The sequence below is a fragment of the Neoarius graeffei genome, chromosome 16, assembly GCF_027579695.1.
Source record: "Neoarius graeffei isolate fNeoGra1 chromosome 16, fNeoGra1.pri, whole genome shotgun sequence".
Taxonomy (NCBI): domain Eukaryota; kingdom Metazoa; phylum Chordata; class Actinopteri; order Siluriformes; family Ariidae; genus Neoarius; species Neoarius graeffei.
Window position 1 is genome coordinate 21878274 of NC_083584.1, and position 16613 is coordinate 21894886.

Below are 16613 nucleotides of genomic sequence, written 5' to 3' on the forward strand. Positions count from 1 at the left end.
ATATTCATGCAGCTTGCGACCAATAAATACTGTTAAGCCGTGACTGAGAATGAAGCGAAAATGGCAAATAACAGGAGAAAATAATCCTATTCCAACAACTGTCCTAAAAAGAAAGGAAGTATTGTACAGCCTTTGTGTTGGTATGATAGATAGATAGAAAAGGAAGAACTATATGAAAGAGAAAAGATACGCCATATAAGAAAAAAACTGAAATAATCTTTGAAATAATTATAGACCGGCGGCTACAATTAGACACCTTTTCAGATTTACCAATAAAAACAATTTTACAAAGGTGAGTTTCAGTTACAACAGTTATTATTTGGTTAATTAAATCAACCGGAAGACCCCGCCCCCTTCGCCCTTTGATCTTGTCATCTGATGAGACAGCTTGTTACCTGAGATGGATTTTTTTTTTAAGCACAATCAGCAATTTGAGGAAAACCCGGACGTTATCATCGCAGGTAAGCATGGTGGAAAGATCATGGACATGTTTTTACTGATCAAATTCACCGATATTTCATGATCTCCTTGTCGAAACCTACTTCGTTTCTTACGCTTTCATTTGACAGTCGCCACTTTGTATCTAAATGTGCGTTTGAGAAGTCACATGAGGTGTCGATAATAGTGATCGCTTTCACCGGTGTCGTCCATTATCGACACCCTGTGGAATTAAGTGACATTTACAACTGTTATGGATCGATCTTTGGGTAACATTGTTGAAGTAGATGAAGTACTTTAAAAAAAAGAAGTCCTGTGATTTATATATTTTTTTCTGATTCATAACAGAATGGAATGTTTATAGAGTATTTGGAATCCGATTGCAGTAAATAGAATTAGAGCAGAATTAAATTCCTAGCATATAAAAAAATGACATGCTTGAAATATTCAGATTTTTCTATTCCATTCAGAAAACATTTTTGCAGTTTGTTGTAAATATCTACCACATATTACAATATCAGTAGATTTTTTATATTGTGGTTCGAGGAATGACCTTTGACCTGGATGTTCATGTGGTTACAATGTCAACAGCCTGTTGATATTTATTAGTAAACTACAAAACTATAAATTAATACAAACAACAACGAATGATTAACAAAATGTGATCTACGAAAATACTTAGAAAGTGGAACAAAGATTTTCTGACGCAGGCGAAATATCAGTTCATTTGTTTACAAACATTAGAATTACTTCCTCATTTACGTAAGCACCGACGTCCATATATTTATATAGAAGATATTTTGTACTAAATATAAGTCTATGGCGGCACGGTGGTGTAGTGGTTAGCGCTGTCGCCTCACAGCAAGAAGGTCCTGGGTTCGAGCCCCGTGGCCGGCGAGGGCCTTTCTGTGCGGAGTTTGCATGTTCTCCCCGTGTCCGCGTGGGTTTCCTCCGGGTGCTCCGGTTTCCCCCACAGTCCAAAGACATGCAGGTTAGGTTAACTGGTGACTCTAAATTGACCGTAGGTGTGAATGTGAGTGTGAATGGTTGTCTGTGTCTGTGTCTCAGCCCTGTGATGACCTGGCGACTTGTCCCGGGTGTACCCCGCCTTTCGCCCGCAGTCAGCTGGGATAGGCTCCAGCTTGCCTGCGACCCTGTAGAAGGATAAAGCGACTAGAGATAATGAGATGAGATGAGATATAAGTCTATGTAAAACAAATTTTAAATGAAAACTTTTAACTTAATACCAAATACTGATAATTTTTTATACAACCCCGATTCCAAAAAAGTTGGGACAAAGTACAAATTGTAAATAAAAACGGAATGCAACAATTTACAAATCTCAAAAACTGATATTGTATTCACAATAGAACATAGACAACATATCAAATGTCGAAAGTGAGACATTTTGAAATTTCATGCCAAATATTGGCTCATTTGAAATTTCATGACAGCAACACATCTCAAAAAAGTTGGGACAGGGGCAATAAGAGGCTGGAAAAGTTAAAGGTACAAAAAAGGAACAGCTGGAGGACCAAATTGCAACTCATTAGGTCAATCGGCAATAAGTCATTAACATGACTGGGTATAAAAAGAGCATCTTGGAGTGGCAGCGGCTCTCAGAAGTAAAGATGGGAAGAGGATCACCAATCCCCCTAATTCTGCGCCCACAAATAGTGGAGCAATATCAGAAAGGAGTTCGACAGTGTAAAATTGCAAAGAGTTTAAACATATCATCATCTACAGTGCATAATATCATCAAAAGATTCAGAGAATCTGGAAGAATCTCTGTGCACAAGGGTCAAGGCCGGAAAACCATACTGGGTGCCCGTGATCTTCGGGCCTTTAGACGCCACTGCATCGCATACAGGCATGCTTCTGTATTGGGAATCACAAAATGGGCTCAGGAATATTTCCAGAGAACATTATCTGTGAACACAATTCACCGTGCCATCTGCCGTTGCCAGCTAAAACTCTACAGTTCAAAGAAGAAGCCGTATCTAAACATGATCCAGAAGCGCAGACGTCTTCTCTGGGCCAAGGCTCATTTAAAATGGACTGTGGCAAAGTGGAAAACTGTTCTGTGGTCAGACAAATCAAAATTTGAAGTTCTTTATGGAAATCAGGGACGCCGTGTCATTCGGACTAAAGAGGAGAAGGACGACCCAAGTTGTTATCAGCACTCAGTTCAGAAGCCTGCATCTCTGATGGTATGGGGTTGCATTAGTGCGTGTGGCATGGGCAGCTTACACATCTGGAAAGACACCATCAATGCTGAAAGGTATATCCAGGTTCTAGAGCAACATATGCTCCCATCCAGACGAAGTCTCTTTCAGGGAAGACCTTGCATTTTCCAACATGACAATGCCAAACCACATCCTGCATCAATTACAGCATCATGGCTGCGTAGAAGAAGGGTCCGGGTACTGAACTGGCCATCCTGCAGTCCAGATCTTTCACCCATAGAAAACATTTGGCGCATCATAAAACGGAAGATACGACAAAAAAGACCTAAGACAGTTGAGCAACTAGAATCCTACATTAGACAAGAATGGGTTAACATTCCTATCCCTAAACTTGAGCAACTTGTCTCCTCAGTCCCCAGACGTTTACAGACTGTTGTAAAGAGAAAAGGGGATGTCTCACAGTGGGAAACATGGCCTTGTCCCAACTTTTTTGAGATGTGGTGTCATGAAATTTAAAAATCACCTAATTTTTCTCTTTAAATGATACATTTTCTCAGTTTAAACATTTGATATGTCATCTATGTTCTATTCTGAATAAAATATGGAATTTTGAAACTTCCACATCATTGCATTCCGTTTTTATGTACAATTTGTACTTTGTCCCAACTTTTTTGGAATCGGGGTTGTAAATAATCATCTGGCTGTCGATAATTGTGGAACGGCATCATGTGATCTGATACACCAAGTAATCGGGAATCAAGTTTTTTTTTTTCCCCCCCAGTGGAAGTTTGAGCAACTATTCAAGCACAATGTGTGTATTGAAAGTCTTTTTTACTTTTGCAGCAGCCAAAAGATCGGTCGATATTTGTAACTGCCACTCTAGTAGTACTAAAAGAACCATTCAAAAAAAAAAAAAAAGGGACTGGAAAAGGAAAAACAAGAAAACACCAATAACAGTGAAGGGGAGCACTATAAAGATATGTAAGGAATGGGGGTAAAGGTGAGACAATGAGAAGAGGTAATGAAAGTGGGGAAAAAAGTTAGGAGATATTTTTCTTGGGGTAAATTTGATCAGATACGACGGTTTAACACACAAGCCATGCAATGGGAGTGGTAATATGGCAGCCAGATGGCTTCACTCGTCTCTACAGCGGGGAATAGGCTCTGAGCTCTCTCAAATCTGGAGAGCTCAGTGTTCAAAACTCAAGGGAGGTGCAAACTTTTGCACTCAACTACAGATAGAATACTGAAAGAGAACTGTGCTTCTTTATTCACTGTCTTTCTCATAGACTCTCCCATACAGCACTGCGGTCACCAGGCCTCGGGTCATTCCTCTTCGGCTCATATAAAACCCGCCACTCTCCCAGCCGGACTCATCCGGTCGCTCTAGAGTCATCCCGCTGCCCAGCACGCCAGCGTACACGTGCTCGGTTGTGAAGTTCGCGTGCAGGTGAAAGTCAATCACTGTGTGTGCATGCTCCGTCTCTCCTCCACAGCTTTCCTGATGGAGCCCTGTGCATCGAACCAAGGCGCACACCTCTAGGTAGTATGTCCCATGGACCACATGGAGGTCGTCGAATGCCCCCAAGGCATAAAGCTCTTCTTCAGGGGTGGAATTTGTCCTCCGGAAGAGCAAGTGGCAGCAGAACGAGCCATCACATGCTGTTAGAGTCCCTTCTTTGCCATGTAGAGGCACGAGTGTAAATTTATCGTACATCATGGTGGAGGTAAATGGAGTTGGCCATTTATTACAACTGGAATCCTCTTTTAGGCAAAATTCTGAGTCGAATCCTCTCTGGAAAGGTAAAACCTCTGGTTCCTTTCCTGTGTCCACTTTAGGAAGGCCAGAGAAGGGCACTAACTTCGATCTAGCCCTCTCTGGAGTGTCCCCTAGCAATAAGGGATCCAGGACGGGCACTCTGAGCACCAGCAGTTTCCCAGCCTCGCTCTCTGTGTCGTGATGATAAAGCACATCCCAGGGTGTAAAAATCCCACTTCCTGTCATCCCTAAAGCTGCCGAGCGAATATTTGCTGCCAGCAAAGTGACACCAGCTGAATAAGAGAACGAGCTCTGAATCTGCACAGCAGCCAGCAGGGGGAGCTGGTTCATCCAAGCTGTCGGGTACACAAACTGTCTGACGCCCATGTCCTTCACCAGGGTCACAGCCGGCTCACGGAATAATATATCAAAACAAGTGAACACCCCGAAGCGTCCAGCGAATGGAGTAGTGAATGTCACATATTCGCATTCAGGAGGTGTGTCAAAGGCTGCCTCAAAGTACAGGTTCTGTTTGTGGTATCTGGCCACAATGGTGCCGTTGTCACTAAAAACGACGTCTGTGTTAAACTGATAGCGGCCGTCAGCTGGACACAGCGGGTCGACTGATCTGTTACAGGGCTGGCAGTCGGGCATGTTCGCCACCAGGAAGAGACTATTCTTCTGAGCCATGCAACTCAAACGATGCAGGACCTGAGGAAAGAATTGAAGCTCTGTTAAAGGAGAACTGAAGGCAAATGTTTTATCATCAAAATTCTCTCTCATTTTATTAAATATCGGCATGCATTTTTGGTAGCCATTTTGTCACTGCTACAGAAATTCGCTCTGTAATATGTCAGTCCATATGTCAAAGCAATGGCCGTAAACAAGATTCATCGAGACCTGTGCGAGACATCGTAGGACGGAAGTAAAACGTACAGCGGAAATCAAAGTGACCAACATCTGCCAACGTTGTCAAAAGACGCGCGCACCCTCTTTCGAATGCTGACAATCAAGCCGGATGTTTTGTTAGCAATCAGGAAAGTTTTGAAAAAAGTAGGCAGTAATCGTTATTTAAACTCGTTTTTGTGCAATACTTCGTTTGGGAAACAATTTTCAAAATGGCGGCGCTGACCCTTCACGTTTCGAAGTCTCGCACAAGTCTCGTGAAGATCGTGCGGATAAGCGACGCCTGCCGTGGACCAAACGAACTAAATTCAATACGGCTAAAAACCGAACAGGTCGATAAGTACCGTAAATTCCGGACTATAAGCCGCTACTTTTTCGCTACACTTTAAACACTGCGGCTTATACTATGGTGCGGCTTTTTTTTTTTGGCGGGAAAAACATTTTCCCCAGCAACAGTCATTTGTATCAGTCATTTGTACTGACCCTCATCAACATGGAAAATGCTAGAAGAAAAGCTTATGATGCAGCTTTTAAGCTAAAAGCGATATCTCTGGCAGTTAAAGAAGGAAATCAAGCTGCCGCCTGTAAGCTGAGATTCCTGGGGGTACCACTAAGTATCTACAGCCACTGGACATCAGCGTTAACCGGGCATTTAAAGTGGCACTGCGCGAAGAGTGGGAGACTTGGATGACAAGCGGCGAGAAATCTTTTACAAAAACAGGACGCATGCGAAGAGCATCTTTCACTCAAGTCTGCCAGTGGATCCTAAATGCGTGGAGCCGTGTCAAAATATCAACCATCACCAACGGGTTTAGAAAGGCTGGGCTGCTGCGCGATGAAGATGGCGTACACTCAAGTGACATCGAAAGCGAGGAGACTGTGAGTGATGAGATCCTGGGGCTGTTTAATTCGGACAAAGAGGACTTTGATGGTTTTAGTGCGGAGGAGAAAGAGAGCGATGAGACTGTGAGTGATGAGATCCTGGGGCTGTTTAATTCGGACACTGAATTAGAGGACTTTGATGGTTTTAGTGCGGAGGAGAAAGAGAGCAATGAGTGACTTTTTCTGGTAGGCCTAGGATGCGGTATGTGGTATGTGTTATAAATTATAAGTTTAAGTATGTTATAAGTTAAGTTATTCAGTTAAAAGTTATTAGAAGAATCAGGAATACTGTTTATGCACTGTTGAGTAAAAAAACAACAGCAACCTATAGCATACAACGTAGTTATGTGTTTCGATACAAACATATGCTATATTTCGGAGTAGCCACGTTACAGGCACCGTTATAAAAAACACGTACAATATGTAGGTATGTAATTCATTTATTTATGTTGCTAAGCAGATTAAATAAAAAAGTTTTTAAAAATCTCACCTGTAATATCTTTCTGGGTAAATATCTCAACAATGCTTAAGAAGAATAACAGTGTTTTTATTTTTTTAAATCTAAGAAATGAACGTGAATTTGAAGGAGCCTGCGCCTGAAAATCCGGTGCGGCTTGTACAATTACAAAATTGATTTTCTTTCTTAAATTTGAGCATGCGGCTTTTAATCAGGTGCGCCCTGTAGTCCGGAATTTACGGTATAATATTTAATTGCAATTAGTTGCCAATACGAGTCACGATATAAGGTTACTAAAACCGAAAACGTAATTGAATAACACGTTAAGAAATAAAGCAAGTTTAAAGATGACTTCAGTTCTCCTTTAAATTAGGTCACTTTGTATATTACACAATAAATATTGGTACATTGCATTTCCCCATGTTTTTTTTTTTTTCCCTAGATCTCTAATTTACAGTGGGTCTCTTCTCCCTCCCCAAAGTTAAAAATGAAATGAAATCCAAGCCAACTGATTCCAACACATCTTGGAATCCATAACATGGTATTGATTAAGAATTTTTCAGCACAGTGCCTCTGTATTTTGGAATCGGTCAGGATCTGCACATGGGCTCCAGGTCACTGCTCCAGGATCCGGCACCGTCTCCAGATACCCAGCTATAGACGCTCTGCTGTAGTTGAATCCGTGGATGGCGTCCTCTGGGAACACCAAGATTTGGGCTCCCTGTTAAACAGATTAACATTCAGTGTGTATACGGTATATACACATGGTACAACTCAAAAGTTTGGACACACCTTCTAATTCAATCTTTTCTCTGCATGTTTATTAATTAAGGCTACGGTCACGCTACACCTCGCGATACTTTGCGATGGGTTATCGGTGAAAATGAGGCGTTTGGTGGCGATGCTTCCCCGAGCTTTGGGAAGTGTTCCCAAACCCATCTGCTAGTATTCTCTGCTTAGTTTGCCGATGAGAACATCGCCACCAAATTTCAATGCATGCACTGAAATTTTTTTATGATGTTTTTGGCCACTCACGAGGCGGAGAGACACCAGAAAACAACTCACAAAACTCAGAGAACATACACCATCATCACACGATTGGCGGCAATGTTACTGATATTTCATCGGCCAGTATTTGCAAACCCATCACGAGCTGTAGTGTGACCGTAACCTAAAAGTCACTTCACGTCTTAAAGTAATGATTGATGTCGTTTCTCTTTACTTAGTTCAGCGGTTCTTGATATAATACTGTATGGATTATTACAGTTGTGGAATAGGGGTATTTACGATTATTTACTATTTGATCTCAAGTGCATTAATAAGGCAAGAAATTGCACTAATTAACATTTGACGTGAGACACCTGTTAATTGAAAATCATTTCAGGTGACTACCTCATTAAGCTGGTTAAGATAACGCCAATAGTGTGTAAAGCACCATCAAGGCAAACGCTAGCTACTTTCAAGAATCTAAACTATGAAACATTTTGGGGGTTTTTTCACACTTTTGTTTAGCACATAAGTCCATATATGTTCCAGATATTACTTCATAGTTTTGAGGTCTTCAGTATTTATTCTACAATGTAGGAAAGAATCACAATACAGAAAAACCTATGAATGAGTTGAGTACAGGTGTACAAAATTTTGACTGGTACGGCGTTATATATATATATATATATATATATATATATACACACACACACACACACACAGTGGTGCTTGAAAGTTTGTGAACCCTTTAGAGTTTTCTGATTTTCACACAAGTCCTAAAAGTAAATAAAGAGAACCCAGTTAAACAAATGAGATAAAAATATTCTACTTGGTCATTTATTTGAGGAAAATGATCCAATATTACATATCTGTGAGTGGCAAAAGTATGTGAACCTTTGCTTTCAGTATCTGGTGTGACCCCCTTGTGCAGCAATAACTGCAACTAAACGTTTCCGGTAACTGTTGATCAGTCCTGCACACCGGCTTGGAGGAATTTTAGCCCATTCCTCTGTACAGAACAGCTTCAACTCTGGGATGTTGGTGGGTTTCCTCACATGAACTGCTCGCTTCAGGTCCTTCCACAACATTTCCATTGGATTAAGGTCAGGACTTTGACTTGGCCATTCCAAAACATTAACTTTATTCTTCTTTAACCATTCTTTGGTAGAACGACTTGTGTGCTTAGGGTCGTTGTCTTGCTGCATGACCCACCTTCTCTTGAGATTCAGTTCATGGACAGATGTCCTGACATTTTCCTTTAGCTGGTATGATTCAGAATTCATTGTTCCATCAATGATGGCAAGCCGTCCTGGCCCAGATGCAGCAAAACAGGCCCAAACCATGATACTACCACCACCATGTTTCACAGATGGGATAAGGTTCTTATGCTGGAATGCAGTGTTTTCCTTTCTCCAAACATAACGCTTCTCATTTAAACCAAAAAGTTCTATTTTGGTCGTATCCGTCCACAAAATATTTTTCCAATAGCCTTCTGGCTTGTCCACGTGATCTTTAGCAAACTGCAGATGAGCAGCAATGTTCTTTTTGGAGAGCAGTGGCTTTCTCCTTGCAACCCTGCCATGCACACCATTGTTGTTCAGTGTTCTCCTGATGGTGGACTCATGAACATTAGCCAATGTGAGAGAGGCCTTCAGTTGCTTAGAAGTTACCCTGGGGTCCTTCGTGACCTCGCTGACTATTACATGCCTTGCTCTTGGAGTGATCTTTGTTGGTCGACCACTCCTGGGGAGGGTAACAATGGTCTTGAATTTCCTCCATTTGTACACAATCTGTCTGACTGTGGATTGGTGGAGTCCAAACTCTTTAAAGATGGTTTTGTAACCTTTTCCAGCCTGATGAGCATCAACAACGCTTTTTCTGAGGTCCTCAGAAATCTCCTTTGTTCGTGCCGTGATACACTTCCACAAACGTGTTGTGAAGATCAGACTTTGATAGATCCCTGTTCTTTAAATAAAACAGGGTGCCCACTCACACCTGATTGTCATCCCATTGATTGAAAACACCTGACTTTTGCCACTCACAGATATGTAATATTGGATCATTTTCCTCAATAAATAAATAAATGAGCAAGTATAATATTTTTGTCTCATTTGTTTAACTGGGTTCTCTTTATCTACTTTTAGGACTTGTGTGAAAATCTGATCATGTTTTAGGTCATATTTATGCAGAAATATAGAAAATTCTAAAGGGTTCAATTTAATCAGTTTACCAGCCAGTAACTGATTAAATATTTTTAGTTTGTTTTGGATTTGAAAATATTGTCTCATATTCTAGGGTTGTTTTTCTGAGCTGAAAAAGTATTCTGTGAAAACTCAAACCAGTTCGATTATGAATTCCCCCAAACTCATTTCTCCTCCTCTTTTTCTTCTTGACTGAACCTGCTCTCACTCACCTGCTGTGCAGCGGAAGTCGCCTGTTTCTCAAACACCTCCAAGTTCCGGTCCATGTGCTGCAGTGCGGCTTTCCGTCCCACGGCCACTTTGGGCTCCGGGTTGAGGAGAACCTGGTGTTCAAACACTGCAGCCGTGTAAAACAAATCCTCCTCTGCTGTGGATAAACGAGCTCCGGACAACCAGGCTGCTAAAATAACTGGCCCGAGCCCACACAGCGCCATGACTGACTGAGCCTGTCCTGCATGCCACAGGTCAAAGGTCAACTTTGTTTACTCTGTTCATGCCTAACATTCAGATCGGAAGTGACCTCATCTGAAACCAGCGTGTTTAAATATGATTTAATTGGATTATTAAATCGTGCTGCACAAAGTTTATCATGGTATAATCATCTCTAGTTTATTGCACGCGCTGCAGCAATGACTTGCGTATTTTGTGGTTTTGTTTTCCGGGTTGTTCCGCATTTTGATGACGTCATATAAAAGCAGCGGTTCTATTGGATGAAAGCTGAACACGTCACTGAGTGAGTTGCGTTGATTGGTCAATAAGATAACGCTTCAGGCGAGGGTTGTTTTACAATCAGGGTGCAAAGTTTGTGTCACAGGGATCCAAAATTCAAATTGATTCAAACTGGTTCTTGTACCAGTTTTTAAGTGAAGGACAAGTTAAAGAACAGATTTCAGGTAATCTGCTATAAGATAAAGAAAAGTAGCAAAAATGTTATCAAAGCCTCCTTGTCAAAAAATAGCTGATAGAAATAAAATTCCAACAGTTAAGAAATTGTTAGTAGTCCATAACATTCACCTAATGTTATAGCATGTTCATGAACTATTTAGGTTTTTTTTTTTCTAAGTAAATTAAGTGTAGCTTTAAGCAGGGCTGGGAGAAACAAATGAAGTGATTCTCGGAGAGGACATTTTTTTTTTTTTTTTGGACAATTCGGAATCCACTACTTCCATAGTGCTTTTAAAGTGCTGATGACACGTTTTTGACATCTTTGGCGATGTTTTATAACATAAAAAGTAATTCCCGATGATCCATATATTAATTCGGCGGCACGGTGGTGTAGTGGTTAGCGCTGTCGCCTCACAGCAAGAAGGTCCGGGTTCGAGCCCCGGGGCCGGCGAGGGCCTTTCTGTGCGGAGTTTGCATGTTCTCCCCGTGTCCGCGTGGGTTTCCTCCGGGTGCTCCGGTTTCCCCCACAGTCCAAAGACATGCAGACTGGTGACTCTAAATTGAGCGTAGGTGTGAATGTGAGTGTGAATGGTTGTGTGTGTCTATGTGTCAGCCCTGTGATGACCTGGCGACTTGTCCAGGGTGTACCCCGCCTTTCGCCCGTAGTCAGCTGGGATAGGCTCCAGCTTGCCTGCGACCCTGTAGAAGGATAAAGCGGCTAGAGATAATGAGATGAGATATATTAATTCACGAAGGCGCCTATTTTACAAGTTATGATGATAAACGCGGCTATTTGGGCAAATTTGACGGGGCTGCAGCACCCAGGAGACGAAGGAGGAGGAGGGGCTATATGACGTCAGCGAAAGAACCTTCCTCCTAACTTACCAGTTTGTTGTTGATGCGACAGGTGTTCAGTTTATCATTATTAGTATTTTTATTATACATATATATATAGTTTTATATATATATATAGTTATTATGCCTTTGCGTTGTGTTGCCGGCTTTTGCTCCAAAACCTACAAGGATGGGGTAAGTTTATTCAAGTTTCCCAGAGATCCCGAGCTGCATGCGAAGTGGGTGAAGCAAGTCAGGCGCACTCGTGACAAGTGGGAGCCCTCACCAACATCCGTCCTGTGCTCTGAACACTTCGATTTGGATTCCCAGATAGCAAAAGGGCGTTGATTCGACGGGGAATCATCGGCATGTTCTTCGACCATACGCCGTCGAATCATCGTGGATCACCGGCGTTGATTCAACACCGCTTTGCTCATACGAGTTTGCGTTGAAACGACGTTGAAAAGTGGATGGTGGCCGACAGAGAATAGACCCCCTTTCACCCTTTATTCAACTACGGATTTCGGTCGATTTATAGTTTAATTTTCGGCGATGATTCATCCAACTTTACTTCCTGTTTTATGTACAACAGGAAGGCTACAAATTAAGCAAAACAGGCTAAATTAAACTAGCTAGCAATAAAGCATCGGGGCTCTTGCTTAGGATGAACACACACATGCATACTTCAACCATGAAAGTGAAACTTAATTTATATCAATGTGCGTAGGCTACGTCCTGTTTTATGTACAACAGGATATAAAAATGCATGCAACAATGCACCTCTCCTAATGTTTGTCAAGCTATCTAATGAGGCATAACTTTTAACATTTATAAGGAACAGAACACACTTGAACAAGTTCTTAGAAACATTTTATGATTTATTTATCATTTATAATTGTGGCCTATTCCTCCTGCGGCGCAGGTACCTGTACATGGAAGCAGAAAAACATAACCAAAATTAATTTGATGCAGCATTGATAAAGAAAGTCAGCAGTAGTGGTCACTACAGAAGCGTTAGCCTGGATAATCTTTAAAGTTCATGGCCGCGAGGCGCGACCCATGGCTACACAAAAGAACAGGTCAGCTCAAAACGACATGCGACCTAGGCCTACATGCTCGATTTAAACGCTAAGTTTTCACACCAACGCTAAGTTTTCACTCCAATAAGACAAGTACTTCGACTCGTTTTTCGATTGAATAATGCATCTGCATTGTTGTTGTTTCAAATGGATACTAGTTGAGGGAAATTTCTCCAACGCGTGATATGACTGAAGTTCATCATAACTTCTTAAACTGCTTGAAATTGTATTCGAAATTCCCTTTATTAATAGTGACTGAATAGTGGTACATGTCCAGGGATGAATGAAAATGTAGCGTGGTCCAGTATTTTTCTCAGTGTTGTTTTAATGGTCCAAGCGTAACAGCAGGCCGATCCACAAGAGAGTCACGATCCAACCGAGTGGTGTGGGAGTTTCACGTGCTAGCAGTGGTAATCGCACTGCATTATGGGACAGCGATGATCTTCCTACCAATGTTGAAAACTGGCCGGCAAAAGTGACGATGGTTCAACATCGTATATTCGACCTTCTCTGACGGTCGACAGATCAACCTTTACCCACGGTGATTCAACAGTGATAAATCGACCTTCTCCGACGGCGGAGAAATCGACGTTTCACGGCGCCGTTTCAGCGTTGATTTTCTGACTTACGACGGAAACCGACCATTCTGACCAAGAATCGGCGCCGTTTCAACGTCCCTCTGCTATCTGGGTTGTTTTGACACCCTTCCCCGCTTAAAAGAATCTCTTGGGTGTTCAGTTCAGCACAAACGTGTGTTACTACCATCAGCAGTGCCTACACAGTGTTGCCAGATACTGCTGAAGTTTTCCAGCCCAAAATATGTTCAAAACCCACCAAAATGCACTTGAAACCGCCCAACTGGGCGGGAAACCTCCCAATCTGGCAACACTGCCAGTATTCCGGAGGGGGTCTACTCGTAGCTATGCCGGATCCAAAGACAGTCCTCCTGTCAGAACATGTGTTGTGAAATGACATAAGATAAAGGTACGTAGAGCTATAGATTCTACATGATAATCATAAATGTAATCATAAAGTCGGCGTGATATCAGTCATGTATTTGCTTGTGAAAGCTTGCGGCTTTCATGTAACTGCCGCCTAGCAACGAGAGGCAAATGGTAAAGAGGGTAGGCTATCATAGATTCTATTCGGAAGAGATCAACACAATTCTAGACTCCCAGAAGAGGAAGAGCTAGCACTAGAGAGTTCACCGGCGTTTTCATGCGCCATTTCCATTGAGTAGAACCAGAGTAGAACAGCCAGTGAACCGCAGCGTGTTCTTCCACTGACGTCACAACATGGCCGCGAGCCACGGACCCAGTTTTCTTGCGCTGTGCAATTAAAAGTTGGATATTCGCGTAACAACAGCTTCTTTTCACGTAATTATAACAGAAATCTAACATGTTTGCCATGTTGTATAGTTTATTTAAGAAATTGCATAGAGTCATGTTCGTGTCATCAGCACTTTAAATCTAAGGCTGTAAGCTTTGTGTTAGTTGTCTCTAATATTTATGTCCCAATATCTTGACCACATTTTAGGATGAAAATAATCATTTTAGATATGTTATTTTATATTGAAAAATTAGCTGTCTCGGAGAGGACATTTTTTTGACACAATTGCATACTAATTTGATCAAAATAGTCTGAAAACTTACTGGCATTCAACATTAAAACTTAACTATGCTTCCAATGATATGGAACCAAATGTTTGTTTTATGGTATAAAGAATGATTTAAGTGCATCCCTTTTGGAGCTACCTGTGGTCAAAAAAGCACTTTTTCTAAATGACACGAGTAATTTTGCTAAATATGACACATAGTGCCATACATTCACCAAAAATAACGTTATCACCATGCATGGTAAATGGAGCTATCACAGGGCTACAATAAACAACCAGGTTTATTTAGTCAAGCCTTTTGATATTGAAGATAATAAGTGTTAAATGTGATTTTTAGCTTGCGTACCCTGATTGTAAAACAACCCTGAAGTGAAGAATGATTAAAAACTAAGGGCCCGTTTACACGAGGACGCTGTCGGGTAAAAACAACTAAATATTTTATCGGAAGTGCCTTTCGTCTACACGGGGACGGCGTTTCCGAGGCTGAAAAACGGAAAAAATTGAAAACGCCTTCCAGAGTGGATAAGTTAAAAACAGCCCCCGTTGCATATCCGTCTAAACTACCCAATACGCGAAACTCTGCTCGGATCTGCTCACGTCGGGTACGCGTTTACGTCATACATGTGTCATATACTGTACATGCCAGCCCGGGAAGTAAGAAAGTAAGTAAAAAAGTAAGAGCATGTCTGATTACATCGATCCAACGGACCTTCAAGCTGCTCTGGCAGCTTTAATAAACGTCCAGGAGTCCTTCGAACATCTATACCGAATCTGCACATATACCGTTAATGAACAGAGGCGGGTATAGCATGCTCTTACTTTTTTACTTACTTTCTTACTTACCATAGCCAGAGTAGTCAAAGTTTTCGCGGCACAGATGTGCAGATCAGACAAGACGGAAGACGTTGCGCATGCGTGCAGACATAGCGGAGGTCTTTCACAGCACCACCTAGCCGCCTGGCATGCACATCCAATTGAATTCCACACATTTATGCGTCACCGTATAGACACGGATTTCCTCCTTGAAAACGGTCATGTAGATGCGGAAAAAAGTGAGAACGAAAACGGACTTTTGCGTTTTTGTTTCAGACCGTCCCCGTGTAAAGTGGGCCTAAATGGTGGAAATTATTCAAGTGTTCTTGTATAGTTGTAGAAGCTATTTATCTTTTCTCATGTAAAATCACACTTGTATGTTTTTAGTTTTCCTTTTTTTAAAAAAGGAAGTGTGTCCAATTGTGTTGCCAAATAACTGAAGAATAGCTAATGTAATTCCAATTTTCAAAAAAGGGAAAAGATCTCTAGCAAGTAATTATGGCCCTTTTCCACTACCCTTTTTCAGCTTGCTTCAGCCTGACACGGCTCGCGTTTCGACTACCAAAGAACAGCACGACACGGCTCGCTTCAGCCCTGCTTAGCCCCTAAAACTCGCACTGTTTTGGAGTGGGGCTGAAGCGAGCCAAAGCGAGCCGAGTGAGGCTGGGGGCGTGAGCAGACACTCCCCTGTGCACTGATTGGTGAGGAGGAGTGTCCTCACATGCCCACACACGCCCCGCGAGCACGCTGGGATCTGTAAACACCGTAAACCCGGAAGAAGAAGAATTACGAGAATTTCTGAAGCCTTATGCGCCTCGCCTCATCTATACGCTCTTGCCAGTATCTGTTGGCGTTGTCGGTGACAACAAGCCACAGCACCAAGACCAGCAACACTAACGACTCCATGTCCTCCATGTTTATTGTTTACTATTCGGGTCGTGAGACTACCGCTTAAAAGCTCACTGATGTCACTGTTTGCGCCACTTAACGACATCACGTGACGTCCACCCACTTTCGCTAACTCCACCCAATGTGTCCACCCACTTCCAGCCAGCACGGTTCAGCGCGGTTGTAGTCGAAATGCAACTCCAACAGCCCCGCTCAGCTCGACTCAGCCCAACTCAGCACCGCACGGCTCAGCCCAACTCAGCCGCGTTGGTAGTGGAAAAGCGGCATTATAGACCAGTATCCCTTACTTCTGTAGCATCTAAAATAATGGAACATATCATATGCCGTCATATTTGGAAACACTTGGATCATAAGGTGCTTAGTAATTTTCAACATGGTTTTCATAAAGGAAGGAATTGTGAAACCCAGCTTATAACAGCATTACATGATCTAGTTAGTGCAGTCAATTCTAAGAAACAAGTTGATGCTTTTGATAGAGTACCCCATCAGAGATTACTGTATAAGTTAAGCCATTATGGAATTCAAGGCAGCCTTTTGTCCTGGATCAAAGTGTTTCTCACTAAGAGAACACAGAGGGCAGCCTTGGAAGGTATTTTATCAAATTCGTGCTCTGTAACATCAGGAGTCCCTCAAGGTACAGTCCTAGGACCATTACTGTTCTT

At 42.1% G+C, this 16613-nt stretch overlaps 1 protein-coding gene across 1 annotated transcript; it reads right to left on the bottom strand.

The window, feature by feature from the left end:
• Nucleotides 1-1905: 1905 nt before the first annotated feature.
• On the bottom strand, nt 1906-10471 carry btd (biotinidase). Its single transcript, XM_060942633.1, has 3 exons — nt 10029-10471; nt 7200-7349; nt 1906-5094 (listed from the first exon to the last, which is right to left on the bottom strand). The coding sequence occupies exons 1-3, from the start codon at nt 10248-10250 to the stop codon at nt 3892-3894; spliced, it is 1575 nt and encodes a 524-aa protein (XP_060798616.1). The 5' UTR covers nt 10251-10471; the 3' UTR covers nt 1906-3891.
• Nucleotides 10472-16613: the final 6142 nt, after the last annotated feature.